This window comes from Mustela nigripes, chromosome 5 (assembly GCF_022355385.1).
Source record: "Mustela nigripes isolate SB6536 chromosome 5, MUSNIG.SB6536, whole genome shotgun sequence".
NCBI classification, from domain to species: Eukaryota; Metazoa; Chordata; class Mammalia; order Carnivora; family Mustelidae; genus Mustela; species Mustela nigripes.
In genome coordinates, this window is record NC_081561.1 from 139,501,982 (window position 1) to 139,519,014 (window position 17,033).

At 43.9% G+C, this 17,033-nt stretch overlaps 1 protein-coding gene across 7 annotated transcripts in view; it reads left to right on the top strand.

Annotated features, from left to right (window-relative positions):
• The first annotated feature begins 46 nt into the window (after positions 1 to 46).
• The window catches only part of ARID1B (AT-rich interaction domain 1B), a 439,440-nt gene continuing 422,453 nt past the window's right edge, over positions 47 to 17,033 (top strand). For all 7 annotated transcript variants that reach the window (XM_059401329.1, XM_059401325.1, XM_059401328.1 and 4 more), the window contains exon 1: positions 47 to 1,764. In XM_059401329.1, coding sequence (XP_059257312.1) covers positions 79 to 1,764 — 1,686 coding nt within the window. In that variant the 5' untranslated portion in view covers positions 47 to 78. The remainder of the gene's footprint in view (positions 1,765 to 17,033) is intronic.

Genomic DNA, 17,033 nt, shown 5'->3' on the forward strand with positions numbered 1-17,033 from the left:
CCCGGGCCGCGGCCGGCGCCCGGGGCCCGGGACCTGGAGGCGGGGGCGCGCGGCGCGGCGGCGGCGGCACCGGGACCCATGCTGGGGGGCGGCGGCGACGGCGGCGGCCTGAATAATGTGCACCACCACCCCCTGCACCCCCGTCACGAACTGAACATGGCCCATAACGCGAGCGCGGCGGCCGCCGCCGCCAGCACGAACAGCGCCAAGAGCGGCGGCTCCGAGGCGGCTCTCAAGGAGGGTGGAAGCGCCGCCGCGCTGTCCTCCTCCTCCTCCGCGGCGGCGGCGGCGTCCTCCTCTTCCTCCTCGTCGGGCCCGGGCTCGGCTATGGAGACGGGGCTGCTCCCCAACCACAAACTGAAAACCGTTGGCGAAGCCCCCGCCGCACCGCCCCACCAGCAGCACCACCACCACCACCATGCCCACCACCACCACCACCATGCCCACCACCTCCACCACCACCACCACGCACTACAGCAGCAGCTAAACCAGTTCCAGCAGCAGCAGCAGCAGCAGCAGCAGCAGCAGCAGCAGCAGCAACAGCAGCAGCAGCAGCAGCAGCAGCAACAGCAGCAGCAGCAACATCCCATTTCCAACAACAACAGCCTCGGCGGCGCGGGCGGCGGCGCGGCTCAGCCGGGTCCCGACATGGAGCAGCCGCAACATGGAGGCGCCAAGGACAGTGCCGCGGGCAGCCAGGCCGACCCCCCGGGCCAGCCTCTGCTGAGCAAGCCCGGCGACGAGGACGACGCGCCGCCCAAGATGGGGGAGCCGGCGGGCGGCCGGTTCGAGCACCCGGGCCTGGGCGCCCTGGGCGCGCAGCAGCCGCCGGTCGCCGTGCCCGGGGGCGGCGGCGGCGGTGGCGGCGGCGGCAGCGGCCCGGCAGCCGTCTCGGAGTTTAATAATTACTATGGCAGCGCTGCCCCTGCTAGCGGCGGCCCCGGCGGCCGCACTGGGCCTTGCTTTGATCAACATGGCGGACAACAAAGCCCCGGGATGGGGATGATGCACTCCGCCTCTGCCGCCGCCGGAGCCCCCAACAGCATGGACCCCCTGCAGAACTCCCACGAAGGGTACCCCAACAGCCAGTACAACCATTATCCGGGCTACAGCAGGCCCAGCGCGGGCGGCGGCGGCGGCGGCGGCGGCGGCGGCGGAGGAGGAGGAGGAGGAGGAGGAGGCAGCGGAGGAGGAGGAGGAGGAGGAGGAGCAGGAGCGGGAGCTGTGGCGGCGGCGGCCGCGGCGGCGGCGGCAGCAGCAGCAGGAGGCGGCGGCGGCGGCGGCGGCGGCTATGGGGGCTCGTCCTCGGGGTACGGGGTGCTGAGCTCCCCCCGGCAGCAGGGCGGCGGCATGATGATGGGCCCCGGGGGCGGCGGGGCCGCGAGCCTCAGCAAGGCGGCCGCCGGCGCAGCGGCTGGGGGCTTCCAGCGCTTCGCCGGGCAGAACCAGCACCCGTCGGGGGCCACTCCGACCCTCAACCAGCTGCTCACCTCGCCCAGCCCCATGATGAGGAGCTACGGCGGCAGCTACCCCGACTACAGCAGCCCCAGCGCGCCACCGCCGCCGCCGCCGTCGCAGCCCCAGTCCCAGGCGGCGGCGGCGGGGGCGGCGGCGGGCGGCCAGCAGGCGGCCGCGGGCATGGGCTTGGGCAAGGACATGGGCGCCCAGTACGCCGCTGCCAGCCCGGCCTGGGCGGCCGCGCAACAAAGGAGCCACCCGGCGATGAGCCCCGGCACCCCCGGCCCGACCATGGGCAGATCCCAGGTAACCCCCGCGCCGGCCGGGCCTGCTTCCGCCGCGGCGGCCTCGCCGCGCGCCTCGAGCCCTAGTTTCTTTCTTTCCGCGTACTTTTTCTGCGTCTCGTGCTGGGGGGGAGGCGGGGGCGAGGCGCCCAAAGCCATTTTAACTCGCGGCTGCCTCCCTCGGAGGCTGGGGAGCGGGGGGCGTCCGACTGCGCGGCCCGGGGGCCTGGGGAAGAGGGTCGCGCCGAGGGCCGGGACGCGCGCGGGGATGGCCGGCCGCCGAACACCCCCGCCTCGCCACCCCACCCCGGGCTCGGAGCCGCGCGTCCGGAGCCGGGGACTGCGCCTCGGGCGAGCGGTGTGGGCGCCGGCGACGGCTCGGGCGGCTTTTGTAACCGAATCGGCGCTCCCGGCCGGTGCGGTCTGGGGAGGGATATTGACCCGGTCTTCTCGCTTAGCGCCAACAATAAGCCTTAACTGGGAGAAGAATGAGGAACTTTGTCCTACCTCCTACCACACCGCGTTCCCTCTTAGCCTGCAAGGTGAAGGCAGGAAAAATAGGTTAGCTTTGTGGCAACCGAGTGTGTTTTTCGTAGTTCTTCCCCGGCTATTCAGACATAGTCGATGCGAGCTTTGGGTTGGAATGCTTCGTAGCAAAAAGAATACCCCCATTTACAACGACGTGGAGGTAAAATATCCTAAAAGAAATCGATTCATTCCTGGGAATAGCCAGGAAATCCATTATTTGGCTTGCAGGCTGCTCGAAAGGAGTCACCTTCAGCAGATAGGCTATGTTAAAGGGACGCATTCCGGTTAAATTGAACTTATTTTGATCATGGATCAGGCATACATTTTATTCAGCAAATCCAGGAAAACAGCAGACCAGTGAAAATTGATCTTTTTGGGTCGGATTTATTTGAATTTTCTTGAATTTGCTGTCACCCAGGTCCTACAGCGTTATTAGGAAGTGTCCTGCACTCTTGCTGTTTCTTGCTCGTAGGATGAGCCTAAAGACTGACTTGATCTCCTTTGCAAGGTTTGGAATTTGAATTGTGGAGGTAAACTGGCTGTAATAGTCTCCAGACAGCTGCCTCTGAGTTGACATCTAATCTGCCATCTGATTGGCTCCCCTCTCACCATTGGGCATTTAGCACTGCTGATGTAAATAGAAGTGCTGAGCAGTACAGTCACAAAAATTCTTGCCACAAATAATAACTGAGCTCTATTACAAGCAGATGTAAGGTTGAATATTATTTAAAGCTTAAGTTATTATGAATCATAGTTATTAATAAGAGGATTAAATACTAAAAACGTTATGCTGGTGTCCAGTACACTGGGCATTTACAAAATCAGATCTTTGGCAATCCTAACGTGGACATGCATCTATCACGGACTTGGAATGTAGGATGAGGATATGGCAATTGAAAAATAATTAAGCCAAGAATTTTTACCAGTTTTTGGATTTGTAAAGCTTTTGTGAAAGGCCCTTTACAGATTAAACTGTGCAAGAAATGAATTGTCAGCCCACATAGTTTAAAATTAAAAATTATGGCGTTCAAATTTTCCAGGTTCTGAGATGCAACAGTTCTTCCAGTGATACTTAATGAGCTTTATAACAAGATTAAAGCTGTATTTCTAGTAATGTGTGTTTTAACAAATCTCATTGTTTTAAGATGTTTGTGAATGAGGAATTTTAGTTAAATTGATGTAAAGGTTAAAAATCACAAAGTGAGGAAACTAATTTTGTATACAACAGTGAGGGAAAAATGGATAGTCTTGTGAAATACTAAAAATTATTTTACGTTTGCTTCTGGTTTGGAAATATAGAAATGCTCTAGGATTTTTTTTTTTCTCTTTTTGATTATTTTGTTCGGTTTGGTGATGTGAGCCTCATTTGAAGTGCTTACACAGGTATTAGGGAAACTATCACATGCAAGCTGTGCTGGGTGTGTTTTTCCCAACTAATCTTTCTCTCAGTAGACATCTTAAATGCTGTGAAAGTTTTTAAAATTCTAATTTGTTAGGAATTAACAGTGGTTGTAATACATGTTTTTACTCAGCTTATTTATTTTAGGAAGGTATATTTTAATAACAACCGTATCTTAGAGGAGAGACATGTCAGACTGAATACAGGACTGAATTTAACAAGATAATCATGTAAATCCCCAGCTAAGGACATTAGAGTCCACTACTTTTAAATCTTTAGTTACTGGAGTTTTACTTTTAATGAAAATATATTTCTCTACTCTTGATAGAAAATTTGTGATATCAATTTTTATCTTTGATTCACACAAGTAACACAGAGAAGCCTTGTGTAAATAAACCCATGTAATTAATTTTAAAAACATTTACTTTGTCAGCTTTCTTTTAAAGGGATAGTTTAAAATTCCCGTCTTTGTAAACTAGAACGGAAGGATAATAGAGGCAAATGTATTATGTAGGTCCTTGTTACTTTACAGTATTATTTCTTAATGGTACCAATCATTTTAAGTATTTTGTTTTCTTGGAATGAGAGTGAATCCATTATGTCCTCAGTGTGACCCTTGGGAATAGGTTTTTTATTTTTGAGGGGGAAGAAAAATGCCGGGCATATGACCTAGATTCACAGATTTCTTTTAGGTAGTTTGCCGTGTAACGTGTGGAATGTGTCTTTTTTATATTTTTCCTTTTTGGAAGGCTAGTTTTTATTTAGTATTTGTTAGGATAATTATGATAAGAGATAGTTATTTGTCCAAAATATTAAATTACTATGTAATTATAGGACATAAAGTACTGTTAAATCACGTTGTTAAATGATGAAATTTTCTTGTGGCTTTAGCACATTTAGTTTCATTTTTGATTTTAGGAATGGTTTATATTGGGTGGCAAATGTATTTATATTGGAAATAAAATATATGTGTATATTGTATTGGGGCGTCTTTTTAAAAAGTGAAATAAGCCATTTTATGATACAGTTTGTTACTGGGTTTTTGTAAGATAAGGGAGGTAGAGCAGTCTCAAATGGAGTACTGAGGTCTACTCACGGAGCCTAGATTTTATAATGTCTGCATTTGTGCTGAATTCCATTTATTTTATTTTAGTCTTAGTTTTATAGAATATAATACAATATAATTTTAAAAAAAGCCTTATTTACCATTAAAAGAAGCGACTAAGCTGGCTTACAAAGCAGGAAGTTACAGACTGGTTCCTGATTACCTTAAAATTTGTATAAGATACATTATAGCATAACATCATTCCCCACTTCCCCTCCCAATGAAATTTTAGCCTATCTGATGTTGTAAATCTTGTAAAGAAATTATTGTGCCCTAAGTTGATATATTTGCTGAGATATAGCTGGCTGGCTGGCTGCTCTGTCGTCAGAGAAGGTAGAATTGGCAACTGTGATTATAGAAAAGGCCTATCATTAAAAAAAAAAAATAACAAAAATGTTTAAGAGTTTTCTGTTTTCCTAGGTTACCTGGAATGAAATTACACATGGCTTAATTTTTTTTTTTTTTTTTTTTGGGTATATCCTCATTTCTGTGTACTTACTTTTGACATTTTCTTTTCTTTTTCCTTCTTCTTTCTTTTAAGTAACTACTCTTTAAGACAGTTATCACTTAAATTTATGTTTCTATTAATACAAAATTGTTAAGTATGTTCTAGGAAACATCATATTCTTACCTTGGGTCTGTAGTGAGAAACCTTAATTCCTCTTTTATCTTTGGTTTTGCTTTTTATCTATATTTAGGAATGAATTTTTGTTAGGGCTTTTTCTACTTGTTTCATTTTTCCCCAGCATCATATTGTATCAGAACTATCACAAGTGTGTTGTGGAGATGGAAATAATCCAAGTCAACCTTAGACACTTAGACTAATGTACTTTTCCTCTAAATAGCATGTTCTTTCATTAGGATTGACAGAATAACATCTTCACTCTGGTATGAAAATAGTATTAATTCTGGTTTGAGGACCAGTTCTGAAAATGTAAGACCATGTGGAGGAAGATTCATAAATTTGATAGTTTTATCAGACACATATTTAAAGAAAACAGGTATAAGAGAATGGGGTCAAATTTAAGTTCTATTTCTTATTCATGGACTTTTTTATCACTTTATAATTTGGGGCACAGTGTAGCTTATATGGCTTCAGTAGGATAGATACCAACATGACAGGCAAACTGAAAAGATGATCATTTCGTTTATTTATACCCTGTTCTTTCCTAGGAAGAGAGTAGTTTGATTTAAAATTTGTTGAAGGGGGGTCCTCAGAAATTATATTTATTTTGAAGACTGATTTGGACATGTAAATTTTGGCTGTATTGTATTGGGAACTGTATAAGCATTTGCCCAGTGCCCTAAATTTGGAGGTTTTTCTCATTACAAGAATGGCACTGCTCAGTTAAAGGATCTGTGTACTTTGATCCATCACTGAGGAAAAGGAACTAATAATTCACTTGTGTCACTTTCATTTTGGCCTGTGTGTAGATTTGTAAATTTGAGGGTTATATTTATATTTGAAAGAGCTGTTGTGTATCACTTAAGACAACAAATTTATGGGGGCTCACAAGGAATGTTAATAAAACTCAAGTTCCTTTTTTTTTTTTTTTTACAGTAATTAGATTTTCAAAATGGTTGTTAAAAATGTTTTATGACATTTTATACTTACTATTTTATGACTATTTATACTTACGGGCCACTTCCACATCTAGGCCTCTTTGGAATGGGATAGGTATTGGTCTCCGGCCTTTTCCAAGGTGTTCTTTCTTCATCTGGAGATTCGTGCAGACTCTGTGGATATGTGAAGTAGAGCCATGTATTCACTGTGTGTGTGTGTGTGTGTGTGTGCTGGAGGCCGAGGCATCCCTATTTGAGTTCTCCGTGTTTCTGAGGGGTCAAGTAAGAACCAGGTACAACTGCTTATCCCCCAAGGATATATATCATATATCATAGATGTAGAACTATCACGTAATAATTGCTTTTCACAGTTTGGAGGTTATTTTATACAAGACTAAGTGGCTCTTTTTGGCTTAATTGGGTGATAGAATTAATTTTGATCTAAAAACTTGGTATATGTTAGTGACTTTTTCTTTTAGAATTTTGGTGGGAAGAAAATGATACAGGTATTGGTACTGAGGTATCCTTAAGTATCCCCTTTTTTTGCCTTAGGCTAACCTAGGAATGAATGGAATTGTTGGTATATGCACACTGGAGTTTTAACCTAAACAGTTCACCCTAATTGAGTGACTGAGTGACTTTATCAGAGTAAAATATGGGCTTCCACAGTAAGTTTTCAGCAAACATGTTCTGTTTTCAAAGGCTTTAACTTGGAGTAATTCTAAGAAAACGATTTCCCTAGATTTACTTATTTGAATAGGATCCAATAGGCAGTTTTCAAACCCACTTCTGAATGGATCAGTGCCAAGAATATTAGAAGGCTACTGAGTTTGACAGATGAACTAATGATGAAATTAATTTGTTCCTTGAATGATATTTATTGCTCGGAAAAAGACCAAAGCTCTAAAATCTCAAGCATATCCGGTTTACCAATAGACACTCTTATTTTAGGTAGGTGGCAGCAGAACCTGGACGAGATCTGTCAGAGCAGGCAGTTCCTTTGAATTGAACGAGATGCAGCTTCTCCTCACCATCTTGGAAGCTCTTCTCAGCATCTTGTTTGGGCCTTGATGATAGGTGAAACTTGAGAATCAGACATTACTTATTAGGTGACTCTGGAAGGGAAGCCATATTTGATGAAATCCGGAAGAAAAACCTAGACCACATTTTTAAAAATATGGGAGGCCAAAAGAATTACATATGCTTTTTTAAAATTATGATAACATATACATAACATAAAATTTACCGCTTAAACCATTTTTAGGTGTACTGTCATTGCCGTGAAGTCCACTCATGCTGATGTGTAGCCATCACCCCATCCATTTCTAGAACTTTTCATCTTCCCAAGCGAAATAAAAAGTTTCTTCATGTCAGACCTTCATATTGTTAGTTATTAACGTGTATTGCAAGCAAAATAATCTTTCTAGAGCCAGCTCTTGCTGCTTCATAGTTTGGTGGTAAACCCTTCCTCAGATGTTCCCTCGCAGCACTCATGCTGTGTGTGTGTGTGTGTTTACGCCACTACTTCCTTCCACTTCTAACTTGGGGGTGATGTTCTTCCCAGGTTTGGTCTGTTTGGAAATGTGTTTTGTGTAGGTTAGTTGTTTCTCTGTCAGGTCATTAAAAGTTTAAAAGCAGCTTTCTGAAGACTTTTAAGTTTAAAGGTTTGGAATACTTTGTTGAGAGAAACGTGGTACTTGGTTAGATAATAAGACATGAAAATGAACTGTTAGCATGAGCATTTCCCCCCTTTGCTGCTCTCATCTTTTGCGTGTTAGCCTCTTTTCAGCACTCGTTTTATCTTTCTAATATTAGTGGAAATCATTTACAATGTTAATTTTCTTCCAGTTTTGTGTTAAGTTTTGGGCCATCCCAGTTCCCCAAGCCTGAGCAAACATCCGTGTGATGCTGTGTCTTTTTCCATAGTGTTCTGGGCCCCAAATTTGTGCTCCCCCTTATGTTTTTAATTAGTAGTCCTCTGCAAAATTGCAGAAATTCTTTGTATGTGGAAAAATTCCTAAATTAAAATGATCGGTCTTTTAATTAAATTTAGAGGCAGCTGCAAAGGGATGCTTCTTGGATCCTGGCTAGTCTTAGAAACAGGCTCTTCTGTATGTAAAATTTGGAATTGTGTTTTAGCGGCCATTGCTGCTGCTGTGTAGTTAGATCTTTAGACGATCAGTTGTGTACCTTAACACTAAAGTCCACAGAGGACACAGAAATTGAACTGTGATTTAAGGAAGCAACAGTGATCTCTTAACGGGGTAAGGGTTTAGCATTTGTGTATGCTCTGAGGTGTAGGCTAGATAAGTATCTGCTCCGGGTGATCAGTTGGCAAATGTTCATTGAACACCCATTTTTGTCATCAGCCCTGTGCCGGCCGCTGCCAGTGGCTGGGGTCTGGGGACCGCTGCTGCCGCTTCTGTGCGCAGTGGAGGGAGACATGCTGCCGCACCCGGCTCTCCCTGAACCTGGGTCTGGCATGTTGGGCATCGTTGACTTAGAACTGGCTCATTTAAACAAAGTGCAGATCGCGGCCATGTGGGTCAGCGGTCTGTCGGCCTGCTTTTTGGGTGGGAGAGAGTGGATTTTGGCAAAACAAATAATTGTAGATTGTTGTGATATGGTTGATGTGAGCTAGTGACTCTTTTCCCTGTCTACCAATCAATTACAGGCTTAGTGCCACCGCAAAATGAAGATCCCACTACAAAGAATAATAGCTAAAAGAAGAAAAATATAATCACTTTGAAATTTATATAGAATGGTCCTTTTTCTTTTTCTCAGTTTTCTATATTACATAGGCTCTTGGAGAAAAGTTAAAACAGTCTGCTCAGATTTAGGAAGATACTTGGATTGCTGGAGTATTTTTGGTAACTGTTTAGATAATGTATGCTGGCTGAGGAGTAAATTCAGCTACTGCTTCTGGGTCCTGAAATAAACCTTTCAGAAAGCGAGGCATTGATGATTAGTGGAGGCTGTTCCAGAATTCTTAGTATCTCCTGTTTCTTTTTGTGCTGAGCATCTTAGAAGTTGAACCACTCACTGTACTTCATAATAGCCTTATTTTGAAATAACTGGTAATTCTAAAAATTGTGTAGAATGTGGCATCTAATTTCTGAAAATTTAAGAAGCAAATTTTAAGATCCCGGGACCATATATTTATATATATTAAGCTCTAACCTCGTTTTAATATCCTTTAAATTTTCTGCTTTCAGTATGTAATTTTTATAATAAATTCACTTTACCCAATGAATTATAAATGACCTTGGAAATAGAAATGTAAAACATTGCTACTGCTGAGCAAGAATCTGTCTGAAGAAGCAGGCATATTTCTAAGGGAGCTGGCATGTTTGTTGTATATTAGTTTATTTCTGTGATTATGAGGATTTATGAGAGAATGCAAATATATTACAAGGCATCCTGACGTAATGGAAATATCGCGGGCTTCGAGTTGGTAAGACTTTGATTCACTTGTAGGCTTGAGTGCCCATTTTCTCTGAGATGCGGCCGAGGCTCAGTTTCCTGACATGAAATTTTGCCCGCTGAGCAGAGCTGTCACGGAGTTCGTGCCTGCAAATCCTGCGCCATCATTACGTGGTCTTTTCCCTCCAGTCTTCGCAGGGTTTCGTGAACCCCGAGTTCCTGTTCTCTGCCCGGCCTTTGCTGCGCTTCAGGGTGTGGTCGCAGATAAGCCCCTGCCTCCATCAATTCCGTGACCCCAGTCCGTCCCAGCTGCAAAATCCTATGCTGCTTTGAATTTTAAAAAATACAGTGCCTAATCAGCTATGCACCGCTGAACATCTTATTAAACTATACTAGATCCTGGACATGTTCAGAGAATATAAACTGAGGCCGATGCAAATACACAGATTTTGTGGATACCACCGCACTGTCCCTCCCAAAATGTAGTTTTGTACAGATTGGGACTCTTGTAAGCAATTGCATGAATTGGTTTTGGTTGACCAGTGGAGCCCATGGCGGACCGATGTCATTGAGTCTGAGCTGCTGCCTCACAGTGTCCCATCCTTAATATTAATCAGTAAATTCTGAGAATTATTCCTTTCTGATACTTTTTAGACCGTTCCACTTTCATGATCTACCCAAATGACTAGCTTTTTAGGGGAAGTACTTTTTGCAAAGGAACAAATTTCAAAAAATTAAAACTAGGCTTTGGGATTCTGAGGGGTGGACTTTGGTCTCTGATTTCATGGTTAAGTAACTTACTTCTGCATCTGTTTCAACTTCACTGAATATGTGAGTCACACTTGGTCCTTAGCAAGATTATAATTTACATATCAGGGAGGCTTAGGGTTGCTGTGCAGTAGTCAAAGCTGCAGATGTCAAAGCTGAGCATGCCCAGGGCCTATCTCAAATATGTAGGTAGAGAGGAACAGGGTTTTTTTTGTTGTTGTTTTTTTCCTTCCTCTTGTTAATGCTGAGATTTATAAAAGTATCAGGGACAAAATTTAATTCTATTATGAGCAAATACTTACTCTGAGCACCACTTGGTGCTTAAGATACAAAGAGTAAATATAACATATGATCCATAATTTTCCCTGGTGAATTATCATAGACTCCTGGAGTTTTACAAAGTGGAAATTAAAATGAATGGCTACATTATTCTCCTGCAGTTCTGTGCAGAAAGACTATATCCCTCAAAGTGCATCATCTAAGAACTGTTTGAAGAGTAGTTGATAATGTATCCAAACTGAAAATTTTCTTATGAATATATTATACATCTCCAACAACAGTTTCAAGGTAATCTGTTCAGTTAGTGTTTCATGGTCTTATGTGGAAGGTTACTGTGCTTGCAGATTGTTCTTAGGTGCTGTGACATTGATAAGAAGGTGATCTTAATTTGGATTTTGTTTTGGGTATCCTATGGGGATTTTTCAGCTAAAGCAATGGCTTTACAGTGTCATTAGCATGAAGGATTTAGAATTCAGTTCATTTGGGGCGCTGGGTATCTCAGTCGTTAAGCATATGCCTTTGGTTCAGGTCATTATCCCGGGGTCCTGGGATCAAGTTGTGCATCAGGCTCCTTGCTCAGTGGGGAGCCTGCTTCTCCCTCTCCTCCCGCCCATGCTTTCTGTCTCACACACACACACTCTCTCTCTCAAATAAATAAATAAAATCTTGTAAAAAAAAAAAATAAAAGAATTATGTTCATTACCTTCACTGTATTGAACAATCTCCTCCTGTGTGTTAGGGCTTTAGGGGTATAGCAGGAACCAAGGCATTAGGCAGATGTTTGTGGAGAGCCTACTGTGCGCCTCGTATTGTGGTGGATGATGAATTCCTCGGTGACAAGGACATGGACCTTGATGGATTGACAGTGCAGTGACTAAGGACTGGTAAATGTGCTACACAGTACAGTGTTACTGGTTCAGTGGGGGAAGTCCTGATGTTAGTGGGACATCCCGCAGAGATGAGCTCGAGGTCAGGGGAGAAGTAAGAAGGCTCTGCGCACCAACTAAGGTTGAACAAGCTGAGACCTGGTTAATGAGCAGATGTTAACTGAGTTAACCAAGTGAGGAGGCCTGGAGATGGAAGCAGGGAGGGGCAAAGGCAGGAACCAGCAGGTTACAGAACCTGGAAGACTGGACGTTGACTACCTGTGTGACCTTGGGCAAGTGACTGCACCTGCCTGAGGTTCGAAGTTCCTTTCTGTCCAAAGAGATCCGAGAGAAGACTTAACCCATGGAATTGTTTCAGGAAGTACACTTGATAGAGCGCCGACGTACTTACTACCTGGCAAGGAAGGGGCTGTTTTAAAAAAGTAACAACAGATTGTATTTTGTCTTGGGCAAGGAATGAAGATGAGTTAGATGTGGTTCTGTATTAGGTAATTTAACAAGTTAATTTAACAGCCTGTTATTCTTTCCTCTCTGAACAAATGGGTTAACATTTGAAGGTTATTTCTAGTCCAGACAGTTTCAGTTCTTGATTGCCTGATGTGTCTGTACCTTGCCAAGTGTTTAGGGAAAGTGAGTGATGGGGCAGTTGACGACATTTTAGAAAATTTCATTTTAGAAAAATGTCTACTGTCATTTGCTAGTCTCTTTACAGTCATATTTTTTTAACTGGTAAGGAAAAATTAATTCAGATCGATAATAGGGGTGTTTAATTTCATCATCATCAACATTTAGTGACCTTGGTATAGGGGCAATTTACCAGATAAAAAGATATCCAGGGAATCTTTGAAAATCGTTACACATTGTGTCGTTCATTGGTCAGTATAGAGGAATATCCTTATATTACGCAGTGAATATTGGCGATTGCAATAAATAAGATAGTTTGTGGAATATTTTTATTTTACCTACTATCCCATTTAATTAGAAACATGGATTGAATAACTCTGGCCTCATGAGCAATTCAAATTTTGAATCAAAGGAAATTCGCAGTAGGCAGACAACTTGCAAATTGGTGAAATGGATCTTTTGCTTTTAATTAATTTTCTCCATGTGTTAAAGAAATAGTTTATTAACTGCTGAAAAATTTAAAAAATTGTAGTCACATTTGTTATGATTTTGTTGGGTTTGAAAGTCTTCCCTTTCCCGACTCTTGTTGCCAGCCCTTTTCATTTTCATTTGAGCAGAGAGAATGCTCAGGAAGGTGCATGTTACAGCAGGCAGGAGTGTGCTTTGTGAGTCTTGGTTTCTCCCCTTGGTATACGTTATGTGTGGTAAGACTTGGTTTTCCCTCCTCCACTGAGACGTTTGTCAGAAGTACGAACACTTTAAAGCAGTAGCGTTTTACTTTTATTCAGCAATTAATTAGTGAAGATAGAACGTGAAAAGCAATTTTGTGTTTTGTCTTTTATTGTGCATTAAGTTCCTATAGTTTTCCGTATTGCTTTCCATATTAACGAGGAGGGAGAGAAGAATGGAGGAGAAGATGAATTTTATTTAAGACAGTTACGTTCGGGTAACTTAAAGGAATGTGCTTTTTTAGTCTATAACTACCCTTTCCTGGTGTTTCATGGTTCTCTGAAGAAGTAATGCAAAGAAGTTGTAATCAGCTGTTAAGATATTTAAGCCAACTGGTTGTCAATATGTTGAAGTCTTATTCTTGGTGCGTCTAGAAACTTCATATAAATGAATTTTATGAAGAAGGAGGTGTACCAGCCTGGCTACACTGGTGAGGCTGAAATCTGGATTTGATTTGCATATGTGGTATTTTTTAGGGACTCGCAAAGTTTCACACATGAAATAAACTAGGTAGTGTGTGCGGCATCACATGATCAAAATATTTTTCCCCTTACTGCTGCCAGAAGCTATCTTTTGCTTTTCAACAATCTTACTTGTTGGGCATCATGCCAAGATGTTTAAGACAACCCCTTACGTGAGCTGTTCCATTCTTAACCTCTTTGACTGAAGTGCCGTGACCTTCACATATGTAGATTAGCCATGTGCTCTGTGAATTGAAACTTGCTGCCTCAGGAAGAAAGGGTTTTTCTTTTTATTCCACTGGGAATTTGACAGCCATTCATCCCTGACCTGGGCAGAGGTAATGCAAGGAAATTGGATTCAAATGGAACGCGGACAGATAACACAGGGAGGCAGGCAAGCTTTCTACCTCGCGGAGGATGAAAATATCCTGCGGTATAGAGAATGTGCTGATGCGAAGGATCTGAAAAGCAACAGATAGCGAGAGAGATAGATACATGCAGGCGTTTCGGAACAATGTCCTTTTAAGAAAGGAAATTGTCATTATGGGCATTTCTAATTGGCTTTGACTCTACTTTCGTTCTCCCTTTCTAACTCAAGTTTTTGAAATCTATTTTTGCATTTTAAAAAATTTCTTAACACGACTTGAGAATGAAATAACGCTAAATATTATGGGCAAGCATGGACTTACATACATTTAACCTAGAGGAGTTTCTCAAAAGTGGAGGTCATTAGAAAGTTGGAGAGAGGACAGTATCACCTGTATCTGGAAGAATCAGCAAGTTTCTTTGTCTCTATGCTCTACTTTTTTGAAGTGAATTGATACACAGAGTTTGAGTCACGTGAGAATTCTGCTGAGTTTTGTAATGATTAATAAAAATAATTAATGAACAAAAATAATGAATTTTTGTATTTTTATTAGACTAGTTTTAAAGAATGTTCACCTTTGCTTTGTTGGTAAACATACTTGAAATTAAAGTAAAATTCAGTGTAAATACGTCGTGACACTTGATTAGGTTGATATGACAGAGTGTTGAGAAGGAAAGTTCTCATTATAAGAATAATGGGTCTGAAGTGGTACTCCAACTGGTTTCTTAGCAAAAGGACGGGATGATTAGGGCCGCCTCAAATTTATGAGTGCTTTCATGTGGCTTTCAGAGCTGAGCCTTTCCTGTGTACATCAGGGCTTGTGAAATATGGGTCAGGGCATCCGTTATGGGCTCTGTGGGAGGCGTTGTTGATACCCAGCCTGTTCTGTGCCGTGCGAAAGAGGATGTGTGTGTGGGGAACGTGCTTTACGGATGGACTAGGCTAAGAGGAGTGCGCAGTTATCCCTTGACTTGAGGAAGACTTGTTTCCTTCCATATGCGGACTAATAAAAAAGTTGGAGAGAGTGTCTGGTGTTGATCACGCAGCTGGTGGGGCCTTCCATGGATTTCCGTTAACACGGTGGACACGAGGAGTGACGGTCCATAGACAGCGGGACGCCGGTCTTACCAGCTTGTTCACGTGCAGTTTGCGAAGATGGAGCAGCAAGTCTGTCCTCCCAGGGAGAGAAGTGCAGGGCTCAGGTGAGGAGGGGCCTGCGCCTGAGAAGGCAGATTAGGAAAAGGAGCAAAGCAGGCGTGTGCTTCCCGTCCGGATGGACGGTGTGGAGTGGCCATCCTGGGGCAGCGTGTAGCTGGGTACGGATGAGGCAGGAGAAAGGGTAGTGAGTCAGCAGCCAAACCTTGAGGGATCTTTCTTGTTTCTTTTTAAATGGTGGCCTGTAGTTTCATTTATTTATTTGACAGGGAGAGCACAAGCATAAGCAGGGGGAGGAGCAGAGGGAGAGGGAGAAGCAGGTTCCCCGCTGACCAGGGAGCCTGACGTAGGGCTCCCTCCCAGGACCCCAGGATCGTGACCTGAGCTGAAGGCAGACGCTTAATTGACTGAGCCACCCAGGCGCCCTCCTAAATGGTGACCTGTATGAAGACTGTTTCATAGGGACACGGGAAATCAGCCTCTCTTTCTAGTCAGGTGTGATTAGTAATTATATTACAAACACACTGCTTTCCACTCTTGGACTCCCAAATAAAGAACTGCCCATTCAGAGGTAGGGTTTCAGAAGAGCCCTGAATACAGTGATAGAATAAAAGCAATAACGGTAATAATAGGCCCTGTCATTGAACACTTACCTGTGTGCTAGCACATTGCGTCATTAATTGCGGTCTTTCAACAGTCTTACAAGGCAGTCTCCCAATTTTATGGACAAAGTAAACTGTTAAAATTAAGTTTGTTCAGTATCCAGATATGTTTGGTGTGAAAGCCTGTATTGTCTCCACAAAAGAAGTGGTTCTCAAATGGGTTGTACATCGGAGTCACCCAGGGAAGTAGCCAGGGCCTTTGAGGCCTCCCACCCCCATTCGGGTGTTCTCAGGCTGTGGAATGGCCTGGATGCCCACTTTTCTCTTCTCAGAGAGATTGGTTATTTATTTAAAAAAAAATTTTTTTTTTTTTAAAGATTTTATTTATTTGTCAGAGAAACAGAGAGGGAGATGTACAAGCAGGGGGAGCAGCAGGCAGAGGGAGAAGCAGGCTCCCTCTGGACAAGGAGCCCAATGCAGGACTCCATCCCAGGACCCTGGACCCAGGACCCAGGACCCCGGGATCATGACCTGAGCTGAAGGCAGACGCCAACCCACTGAGCCACATAGGCGTCCCCGTTACTGATTTATTTAGCGGTACAATTTAAGTAGACTTTTTTGTTGTTGTTAAGATGTGTAGAATTACATACTTATAATCAAGCTTTTACTATATTTGGGCTCCATAGTCATACCAGGCAAAGAAGAAAGAACTGTGCTTTCAGGGCACGAAGGTGGCTATTGGATTTTTCTGGTGGTGTCACTGAGCATTAATTTACATCCGCCTGTCAGAGGAAACTCTGTCCTAAGATCTGGGTCATTGCCTGGAATTACCGAGAGAGGCTATGAAATAGTCTGCTGCTGTTTGAAGAGCAGCATAGGTTCTGTTCTGAATCACTCACTCGTGGCTGTGACTGAAATTTCTGCGACGAGGAGGTGAGGGACCAGCATCTAGAACCGTGTCCAGTCCGTGGTACCCACTTACTAATGAACAGTTTCGATGAGAGAATGCATGAATGGACTGGGCGGCATCTTGGAGTCTCGAGTTATGTGTGTTATGAGCCCAGAAATCTTAAATCCCAGAATGGATGACAGAAAAAGGGCACGGGAAGGGGGGACAGGTGACAGGCCGGGACCAGCGGATGGGAGAAGGGAGAGCGCAGGCGGCTGGAAGCGAGGATTCTCCGGTGAGAGACCAACACACAGATTTAATGCTCCTCATGTGCCGGGAGTGAACTACCGTCGGGGAGAAAGGGGAAGGACAGAGTGCCCACCCCCCCCCCCCCCGTCCCAAATTGGCAGATCTTAAAATAATCGAGACGCTAATGCATAGTTATGCGAAGAAATGTAAGGCAGGAAAATCCTCCCGGTGCTTTGGTGAGATCGTTTCATGACATGAAGTCA